We start from the raw sequence: 11,513 nt of genomic DNA on the forward strand, positions 1-11,513 counted from the left end.
GAAATACTGAAACTAATTAGCTTAGTGTCTGTTTATTGCGGTGAATAAATGCAGTAACTATTCATAGTAACAAAGGATGCATTGAAATAACAGTGCAGCTTTGAATTTTCATCTTAAACGTTTCAAGCAGGGAAGCAGGAGCTAAACTCCGTCGCCTTCTTCTTTACACACAAGCTACAGTAAACAACAGTAAATATAAGTTATGCTCGATCGATTTCAAACTTCCAACGAGGCTTGAGAGCCCCTGCTGCTGTGATACCAGGTTTAGCGCGTATGCGGTGCATATCGGTGGGTATAAGCCGGACAAGATGATAGATTTCTGTGCTCGGCTCGGCTCCATTGTTGGCTGAGGGGGAGGAGGAGGGTGAGGAGGAGGGTGAGGAGGAGGGTGAGGCGAGGGGAGATGTGCAGCAGACAGAGGTGGGTGTCTGCACTCACAGCAATCTCAGACAGAGGCTGCTTTCAGGAGAGCCAACAAGTGTGACAAATTGTTTTTAGTTGACCTCTTTTAAAGTATAGTGTGCTGCAGCGTGTAGAGGTGGAGGTGGGCGGCGCCGTGCAGACCCAGATCAAGCTGCGACCAGGTGGAGGCAGGAGGAGGAGGAGGAGGAGACCGGACTGGTACCTGACTAACATCTAGCTTCAGCCGGAGCTTCTCCTGGAGCCGTGCGTGAAAACATGGAGTGAACTGAACTTTTTTCTTCCACAGTAAACACTTCCCACGGAGCAGCTTAAAGCCGTCATCAATCAGCATTACATCCAGGATTTATTTAACATTATGAATATAAAGCACCTTCCCGGCTAAGAGTATTTGTATTCATTAGGGTGACAGGTATTACTATATAATTTCCTATTTTTCTCTTTTGGCTGGCTGGTGAGGAGCGGGGAGGTTCATCTGAGGAGAACAAGAGTTCTCCTCCTAATTCGACTTGATTCCATTTTTCAAAAACAGTTTTTTTGTTGTTGTTGTTTTTTTGCTCCACCTCACTTCATCATTTCCGATGGATTTCCTTACTAAACAGAATTCTTTGAAATGCTTCGCTGCTCTCTCCAACAACGTGCTCCCAGACTGACTTTGTTTTCACCTCATCTGCTCTTATTTGCTTCAGTTGTTTCTGTTTATTTAGTTTTTTTGATTGTTTTTTCTCTCACAGCCTTCGTGGCTTTTAGACGTCGGTGAGTCACTAATAAAATGAAGATTGAACCTCTTACTGTCCATCTTTCTTCATGCAGAGGAGAGAAGATTTCATAAAATTATTATATAGGTTTAAGTCTCCTTTGATGTCTACTTTGTGCACAGAGCTTTAAATTTGGTGCTCATGAAACTTGAGCTCCTTTTATTTTGTCGTTTGCCTGTGAAGGAGGCTGCAGGTAGCTCAACCTCCTCTGCATCCAGTCACAGGTTCATGCATCGAGCACAGATCGGATCTGTTACAGGAGGTGAAGACGCAAGCAATCATCTGTCATGAAGCATCAAGTAAAGAAAATGTGATTTTTTTGTGCATTTTTAAGCACATGAGAAGAGCGACATCAGGTCAAGACGACAAACAGAGCGAGACACAGGATCCAAAACTTTTACATTTATTGCCGTCTACAGCTCGTTAATTGCCGTCTTTGCTCCCTCGTTACGGTTCTTCTCATTTCATTTGTTGTTTTTAACGCACTTTGTAAAGTCTGTTTTGAAATCCGTGCAACAGAAATCTGATGTTTGACAGCAGAGACCGAGGCATCGAGGACAATAAACAGCCACAGCAACACGACGTGACGCAGCAACGGCGTTATTGTACAACTTTAACAACCCGACTCCATCTGTAAAAGTTCTTCTTGTTTCCTTCACAGGTGCAGACAGACTATTAAAGGCGTGTCCATTTATTAGGCTCGTGCAGCCCCCTGCAGGTCACGGAGGCAGCGTTTTTAGGATTTGCGTTACGCTGCGATGAGCTTTACATTCCTTCTGATGTATGTTATCTGTAGGTGTGTGTTATTTAAGCTAGGTTATAACGCTGACAGTTTAGAGAAACGATGTGACACTTGATGCTCATTATTGAGTTTCACCGGCTGATCTCTAACAGCATCCAGCTGCTGGTTGTGGACACAGCTGCCTGGATGTGTTGGTGGAGAAGTTGTGGCTCGATTTATTGTTCTGTGGTGCTGCTTCTCTCTGAACCCGCGGTGCTTCCATGACAGGTGTGTTTGTTTATTTACAAGTTCAGGAAAGCTTCAATCCAGCGCCCAGCCAGCAAAACCATCACTGCAAACACACACACGCTGCTGCTGCATGTAGTCAGCGATTATCAATGAATATAGCACACCATCGTCATCATAACATCGGCTGCAGCCACAGACGACGGGGCTTTCTCTCTGCAGTCACACCTGTATGAGCTTAATGTGATTCTCTATCATACAGCCTGTGGAGCACTACACCCTCAGCTGTGACTGTCAGGCACAAGGACTAAAAGCAGAGGAGCTGGTTCAGCAGAGACAGCCTGGATGACTGCAGCCTTGGGACGACAGCTGCTGCGGTGAATGTGGCCGTAGCCGTTGTTACGATTATGGCTGAAGTCCGAACAATAACCATATATCCAGCCACGGCTTCACCATCGCAGCCAGGAGGAGCAGCTGCTGCTGCGCTCGCCGCCAGCAGCTGGATACTGTCGGAGAGCGGCCTTTTAAAATGAATAATGAGCAATAAATGCATCAGTGTCACATCAGCTGCCCTTTCTGTAGCGTCTGCAGTGTGTTTCTGTCCACTGCTAGTGCATTATAAGTGAGCTGGACCAACACACGGAGAGTTCGGATGGATTATAAAGCATATGGAAGGCAATGCAAAAGGCTCCACAGTGAAGCCCAGTACGTCAGACCCATTCCTGCCTTTGTGAGCACTCAGACTTGAAGCTGTGGCTGAGTTTCATGGCCTGAGGTGTGTTTGGTAGCGGCTCGGTGAGACAAATTGCGAAGCTGCTATTAAATGAAATTACAGAACCCGGCCCTGATTGTTTCCTTACACTGTTTTGTAATAAACTCCTGCGTGGACTTGCTCCAGATTGTTTTTCTTTGGCCCATCCATAAAACTTGAATGAGAACATCTCGGACGCACACTGTGTGCGCTTGTAGCTTGCTGGGACTCTGTCTGAACCGTAGCTGTTAAAGCTGACGTGAGGTAAGACCCGACCGCCCACGACCGCCGGGCTGCTTCCGATCCGCACTTGCTCCGGCGTTCATATTCACCCACACACACACACACACACACACACACACACACACACACACTTAACGTTCACTGACAGCTGCATAGAGGAAGCTGCCTGTCTTTATCATAACAGTGTAGAACATCATCCTTTCTAAACTGATTTCTATAATTTGATAGATGTCAGATGCATTAATGCTGCAGCCTTACATACTGTATATGAATTATTATTAAATAGTAAAATGCTCCGATTCCAATCTGAAGCTGTGTCTACTGTGTCCATCCTCACATATTCCAACCCATGCGTCTGTTTACTCACTTGTGGGACTTCTTGCCCTCCGTACCCCCGGGGCCCGAGCCGCAGTCATGAGCCTGGATGATGAAGGTGTACTCCTTCTGCAGCTCACAGTCAACCAGGCCACGTGCCCTGAGCTGACCCTCCCCAGACGTACCGTTCAGCACCACTGCCTCGAACGGAGCCTCCAGCCCATGGATGTTGAACGCGCAGATCTCCCCTGGAGAGCGAGGGAAGGAGAGAGGGAGAGAGAATGAAGGATGAGGTCAGTGTTAATCACATCCTGTCCGGCTGAGTTCAGCTGAAGAATATGATGTGTGTGAATTAGGTTTAGAAAAGGAAGCAGCCTATCATAACACAGTCCTGTGCACTGCAGCTGCCTTCCTCACTGGTCAGTCGCAAACGCTTCAGACGCTACAGACACACGGTAGATTCATATCCGTCATGCAATACCAGCAGGTGAGGCACCTGCAAACCCAGAAAACCCCCCAAAGAAGTCCTGGAGCAGATGGTTTGTCCTCCTCAGAGCCCTGATGGCAACATCACGGAGTCAGTGGGGGATTAGAGAGACAGAAGACCGACTAAACCCACAGAGGAGCTGTGGCAAGTTCTCCAAGACGCCTGGAACAACTTAGCTTCACACCTTAACTTTTTAAGGAAGAAAAACCTCTTTCTTACCAATTTTCCCAGGCAGTGCTGGGATTCATGGCAGCAACTTTAAGCAGTAAAGGCGTGTTACCTCCGGAACGCTTCTACGGAGTCTGCGGCGAAGTTTATGTATGCTGGACGAAAGCTGGACCGGGATAAAAGACGTTCATGCTCCAGTCACCTTGGGTAATTTGTATTGCCACTTTGGAGTTACGTATGTGGAGAACAAGCCAACAGGAACAACAACAACAGCAGAAACTCACACAGGAGCTTTATAAATAGATCAGGCTCACATTCCCACCAACGCACCTTCTTACTTACTTAATTGTTCTTGTGAAAAGCACCAAGGACGTTCCTGCTGTTTGCCCACCCAACATGCAGACATCCCCCCCGACAAAAAAACCCCCAACATACAGCACAATTGAGTTACACGGGGCTCAAATAAAACGATGACAGCTCAAAGTCACCCTCGTGGAGAGATATAGAGGAAGAAAATCCATTTAAATCCAGAGTTAGCAGCTGACAAGAGCAAAACAAAAGAGCCAAGAGACGGCTGACATTTATTAGCGGGAGCGTGTGAAGAAGTGGTCCATTTGTGGAGTTGGAGAAGGAGCTTTTTTTTTTTCTTTTTTCATGGAGAATTGACATCCCTTTGCGCTTTCACTAGTGGGATTTGAGGAAATCACTTAACGCACGAGGCTCACACTCTGACCTGTGACGGCTAATTGCACTGATATCACTTAAACTAACAGCAAAGACTAAATTGGATTCCCAAGCAGCTTTGTGTGCGCGTTGCTCCTGGCAAGTTCTGATAAGAGCAACTTTATTTTCTACCCTTTCTCTCCCCTTTCATCCTGTTTCTGTCATAATCCCCACCACTGCCTCACCTCGCTCCCACCCGCCCCTCACCCTCCCTCCCTTGCCGTTGGGGCAGGGGCTCTGAAATGACAATTTGCCCACAGAGAAGCTATAGGCAAAATGATGAAGAAAGAGCAGGCGGAAGGGAAAGGGAGAAGAGAAAATGAGAGAATTGAGAGTGGGGGTGTCGACACTGTGTGCTCCCTGTAAAGACTTCCCCCCTCTGTATTGCCTGAACAATGACTTATCAGAGTTAAATGGGCCCCCACACTACGGAGGAGCACGGCTTGCTGGCGAGAGCAAAATCATAAAATGGCTTTGAGCAAACGGTGTGCGACGGGGAGTGACAGAAGATGCAACAGTGTCGATGTGCGGCTTCTCTCAATAGCGCGCCACCGTACAAAACAGGCAAATGGAAAATCCATCACCGCTGGAGCGAGAAATAAATCCAATATGCACCGGCAAGTGCAGAAGCTTCCCATCAGGCCGAATATGCTGAAGACATGCTGATGGCACACGCCCACCGACCAGGGGTGGCTCCTCCTGATTTAATTGTGGCTGATGGGGGAGCGGGGGGAGAAGGGTCAAGGTGACCGTCGGAGGAGGACCTCCCTCTCTTTAGACTCAAACAGCCCCGGGCACCAGCAGACCTGTCAGGTTTTTATTTTTTTTTCTCTCTTCCTCCTTTTATGTCTGCCTATCACTTCGCTCCAGACCTGATAAGTGCTCTGCCACCTGCACCGAGGCAAAGATGGCTGCCGAAGGAGGGAGGGACGAGGGTGGAAGCGCCGGCCCCGGCGGCAGCGCAGGAACAGATGTTGGGCGGCTGGCACTTGGCAGAGGCTGAGAGCTCGCAAACGCTAATTACTGCACTAAACTGTTAGCTAAATATGTGTCTCCGTGTCACATTAGACTTTTAAGAGGTAGATTTATGGTCAGATGGAACTCTGTCTTCTTGATGGGGGGCTATTTAAAACTAATGGATGCAAACTAATGGATATGGATGCTGCAGTGCTATTTCTATATTAGTTTATCCGCTGGGTAATCATCATTGTTTGGCATCTTTGGCAGCGGATTGTCCATATGATCGTCCATGTAGGATGCTGGAAACTTTTTAAATCACTATATGCTCAACACTCAGCCAAACTTACCGACTTGACTTTTTAGACACCCTATATTTCCCTCCTCCTTTCCTCCACCTTATTTTCTGCCGCTGTGATTACTAAGCCTCCCCCTGGACATCATTACATTTTCATTTAATCAAGTCTGAATTAATGGCTGTCTATTAGTCAGGGGGAAGTGTGCTCAGGACCTAAGCTGCTGTCCTGTTGGTGTCAGAAGTCGTGCAGCGTTCAACACCTCAAGGGAATCTGGCACCAGTCCACACTTTACTATCTTTGAGGACACAGAGCTCATTATCAGCGGAGGCAGAGCTGCCTTACTGGCAACGGCGGCCTGTGTTTGCAGAGCTGGAGGAGTGTGACAAAATATCGCGGGCCACAGCGCCTCGGGGCCCCAAGTTATTATCAAAGCTGACAGAGCATCGTTGATGAGCCGCCTGTATCTGAATATGTACACAAGCTGCTGTTCCCCAAAAGGTGCTCTCGCTCGTAAGTGCACGGATACGCTCGGCGGCTGTTTACTGAGCACTTGAGTGAGAGGTAAAAGTGGAGATATCAGGTGGGAAACAGTCACAGTGCTGAGAGGAAGAGGAGGGTGTGGAAGATATAAGGACAGATGAAAGGGAGAGCTGAGGAGGGAGGAAACATGGCCAGTGCCTCAGGGCAGCTCCCATCTCCCTACTGGAGAGTGACCAAAGCACAGGCATGAATACACACAACACACACACACACACGTTTACTCAAACTGTGCCAGTTCGGCAGCTCTAATCAGAGCCGACATGCCTTTCATCCTCCTACTGTTGGAACACACACCGGATAGACAGCAAGTAAATCAGATTACTGGATATCATACTGTTACTGAACACATTCTGGACCGGGCGTCGGTTTGCTGGCACCGGAGCGCATGTACGCACATTATCTTAATATTTTCACTTGCCATTGTCAGTAAATCAACCCTATTTGCACAAGAGCTGCAGTCTACGATGGGGTTTACACAGTTGTCATGATTTCAGCCGCTTTTCCAATTTGGATTTGGTATCAAATCATCTCTTGTATTAGTCACCCCCGTAACCCGCTAATTCTCCGTCTCATTTTAGTCCCCGAAAACACAATAACCCATCCACAAGCCCTCTGGGATACACGAATACACACTCACTCTCACACACCCCCAGCCCTCTCAGCTGCAGTGCAGAGATAGACAGTCAGCCTCATAACTCTGCAGAGGGCCGAAATTGAAAATGCTGTAATTATGCTCTTCATGAAATTAGCCAGCCGCGGAAAAAAACACAATTGAGAAGCTGTCCATTCCGGAGATAAGGATTAATACTAATCAAGCCCACATGTTCTGACTGGAGAGCGGGAAACCTGGAGTGGTGTTTGCATACAGAGTGTGTGTGTGCGCGAGTGTGTGTCGGAGAGGGGACTTTTAATTAAAGACACACTTTCTCGACGGGGGTTTGGAGAGCGTTTTGTGCCTATGACTGTTGCAGAGCGGCGTGAGGTGATTTACTCGACCTCGCAGTTGCCGCCTCCGCCGCCACCTCCCGTTTCTCGTCTCCTCTCTGTTAATTACATTAAAGGCTCCTCTCGCAGAGTTAATGACATCCCACTGTCTTCTAACACAGTGAATACCCTCCCTCTGAGTGTGTAGGTGTGTGTGTGAGAGAGAGAGAGAGAGTGAGAGTGAGCGATGTCAGAGCGACGGCTGCAGGATTGAATGTGTCACTCAAACTCTCATGTCAAAGCAGCAATAGGTGGCTCAGAGGTGCTACGAGGAAAATCTGAAAACAGCTCAGCCACCGTTAGCAACAGCTCATCTGCAGAATAACAGACTCTAACCACGCGTGTAAAGTACAGTATAATGTACACTTGCATGACAAACTACTAGTCTTTTCATTTGCATCATACAGAACCGACAAAGACAATGAGGACGTGAGGACTTTTACTTTAGAACATCTGTTTGCTCAACACCAGAACTGAGCGAGGAGTCGAGCTGTGATTCATCTCCAGGCGTACTCCAGGGTTTTAGCCATAGACTGTATAAAAGATGGACGTAGCAACCGGCCCTGAAAAATGAAGCCAACCCGGAAGTGTCAAAAACCTGCAATATCACTACGTCCACTAGCTGCTGGCTCCCAAAGCCCTGGCTCCCATAGACTGGAACTGGAAAAGAAGTGATCACAGATCATGAAACACTGCATTCCTACAGCTCAGGATTTAGTTCTTATTAGTTTTCATGGTCAAGTCCAGAGATCAGGTGGCCAATCTGGAAATAAATCAATACTGAATTTTTAAAAAGTTGTCAACATTTTGCGGGGCAAGGGGCGTGGCTGGCTTGATTGACAGTCGGCAGCGACGATGCAGACGTAGTGAGCAGAAGGCGGTAAATGTGGGCGGGCAGAGAGGCCCCGCCTCTCAATCCGTCTGACCAATCGCTGCTCCTATGGCTCCGCCCCCCTCCCACAATTTTTGCATCATTGGCTCCAAAAATCCAAGACGTCAACCAGGAAGTAGCAAAACCCTGGCTTCATGTTCTCAGTGCAGAAACCAACGGGTGACGTCACGGCAGCTACGTCCAGCATTTATACAGTCTGTGGTTTTAGGATTGCTCCTTGATAAAACTGGGATAGAATTGGGAAAATTAAAAAGAAGCACAGAACAAAATAAGATTATGTCGTATTAGAACCGTGTGTTTCTTTTTCTGATAAACAAAAGCCCTGTTTTAGTTTTGTAGTGTTGCATTTCACAGCTAATCCAAAAGGGTTAGTTAGAGCAGGGTTTATATCTCTTATAGTCATAAAGGCTTCCTTAACCTTTTGGTTTGTATAAACAAATTAATAAGTCAATAAATAAATTCACAGCTACTACACGGCTTTCCCTCGACAGGAAAGGTTTTCAAATTTGTTATCTGAAAAGGAACTTAAAAATGGAAATACCCAAATAAAACACAAGCACCCTGAATGTCTACTTAAGTACAGTTCTTGAGTAAATGTACTTGAATAAACCACTTTCATTAAAATCCAACTTACAGTTTCCACATTTGATCATCTGCTTGTGTGGAGCCGACGGCGAGCGTATGTGGAAAAAGGTTCGTGCATCTCCCATGAGGTGCAAACAGAACTTTCTGGATTATTGTATTGTCCTTAAAAATGCAACAAGATTAAAAAAACACACACATTTTCCAAGCTCTGCTCCTGTGTCACTTCAGTCCAGCAGTCAAAGCTGCTCACACAGGATTCGGTCAGTTCGTCTGTGCTGTTACTTCTCAAACTTTTCTGCTTTTCAACCTTAGATATAAAGCATTACCGTGTGTCCTTGTCACATAAAAAGTGCAATTAGACCTCTCTTGTCAGACCCTCCCTGCCTGGCGTATATCTCTCACACTCAATGACACCAGCTCGGCCTTCTGTTATAATTTTGTGGTCTTCAAGACAACCTCACAGGACTGAAACTCGGAGAGGAATTCCCCGTTACAGACAAATAGAAGGTCAGAAGTGGTGAATAGTCTCGTCATCAGGCTTCCTTTTCTTCAAAAAGTGAGTACAATGTAAGTAAAAGTGCCCCAGAGTGAGCTCAGTGAGTGTAAACCCGACAGATTTGGGTGTGAATCAACCTACATTGGCTTCTCAGTCCCTTCTCTCCGGGTATTTGTCTGGACAGTTGGGTGCTAAAAACATCAACGCTATTTTGTTTTAGCAGCTCAAAAGCTCTGTTAGCTCTGCCAACTGCGTGCGATGCCATACACCTACCTCCCCTTACATGTCAATAAAGTTAATCACAAACCCCAGCGGGGGGGACGTGTCAATTACTCGGACTTGGAGCGAAGCCAGAGCTCTGCTGTGCAGGAGTCAAACTATCAATAACAAGCTGGCACCCGATGCAGCAGCTAAAACATTACAGTAAACACAAACACCTCCATTTAATCAATTGGCTGTGAGATGGTTACGTCTACTCACAAACAATTCACTCGATGCTTTCAGTCAATGGCGGCGAGGAATAATCAAGTTTCACAGCGGTGACATAAAAACTGATTGTTCCAGAATCACTTTCTTTTTCCTCTTGGCTGTTGTTAATGTCCTAAGATGTACGACGCAGCTCACACTGAATCCTTCAGGGAAAATTATGTAATCCAGGATAAGATTTGTACCAATAGTTTGATATTTTTGTGCAGTTTATAATATGATAAACCCACACTTTGGTTGTCTGTTACCAGTAGAAGTCCACTGTGCACAAAGGCTGGATTTGGGTCATTTACAGTGAATCTAAGCCTGGATTATAAATGTTCCTCCTTCATTTTTTTTTTCATATTGAGGCTGGATTACATTTAGATTATGTACAATTATAGCAATAGTTCCACAACTCTTTCCTGTTCGTCTCACCAGCTCAGAACACCCCAGCGTATACGTTCTGACTCCGACGTAGGGACAGGCAAAAGGAAGAAACCAACGGGGAGAGAAAAACCTGCTGAACATTAACAAAACACAGCCAAGGCAATCACATTAAACACTGAGAGAAATCAATAGTTTCTATTTTCCAATTCTGTTCATGGAAATGGCCTCAGGGGAGAGCATGTGTCCTTGTCTGAGCAAGGCCAGTTAGAGTTCAATGTGTTTAAATATCCGTATCAGAGTTTATGACCCCCATTAATGCCCCCGAGGATGTTCTCTACACAGCTGAGCAACATGATGAAACAAAGACCATCACCTCGCTGACACTCTCTTTGATCATGGATAGGGTTTATTAGATCTAAGGTCAACAAAGCTGAGCAAATCTAAGAAAAACCACAGAACAGAATATACAGAGTAAGTGCAAATTTGATTTTGAGCCAAGCTTTTTTTTTTTTTCCCTCCATAAACGAAATGCGATCTAGTCCAAATTCTTTTATTTAATGCTTCCTAACACGATTGAAAACGGGTTTTGCGTCAGCTATTACGGCGCTCCTGGTTTATTTGTCGTTCCCAATATCGCATGCAGTGTTTCACCGGGCGTCACGGGCTCAAACTGTGGAAGTCATAACAGCCTAACGAAGCTCACGCGTGGGTTACGAGAAGCTGGTTAAAGATGTTCGTTAACTCTCACACCATTCTCCGCTTCCAGTGTCAGCATTTTCACATCTGAGAGAACAGATATGAGATGTTTTAAACGGTGCTTCAGAAGGGCCTTGACCTGCACACGTAAACATGAGCTGAAGTGAGCTTTTATGCTGCATATTGGCTTTGCTGTGTTTTAAGTGGATAACTGCAGTGATTATGTTGTGCGAGTGTGTCGGAAACATGAGCAAGCACGGTGCGTCATTACCATAAACACACAGCGGCAAGAAGTACGTACTCCAAGAATACATTTCTCTCTGCACATCAAAACTGGGCTGCAAGGTGGAGCAGTGGTTAGCACCGTTAGCGCCTCG

General features: G+C 46.3%; 1 protein-coding gene across 1 annotated transcript in view; it reads right to left on the reverse strand.

The window, feature by feature from the left end:
* Positions 1-11,513, reverse strand: part of LOC103362784 (calsyntenin-2) — a gene marked incomplete at its 3' end in the record, with an annotated part of 206,548 nt that overhangs the window by 140,607 nt on the left and 54,428 nt on the right. Inside the window, exon 3 of the mRNA XM_008289268.1 lies at positions 3,507-3,702. Coding sequence (XP_008287490.1) covers positions 3,507-3,702 — 196 coding nt within the window. The remainder of the gene's footprint in view (positions 1-3,506; positions 3,703-11,513) is intronic.

This window comes from Stegastes partitus, unplaced genomic scaffold (assembly GCF_000690725.1).
Source record: "Stegastes partitus isolate 25-593 unplaced genomic scaffold, Stegastes_partitus-1.0.2 Scaffold602, whole genome shotgun sequence".
Lineage (NCBI taxonomy): Eukaryota > Metazoa > Chordata > Actinopteri > Pomacentridae > Stegastes > Stegastes partitus.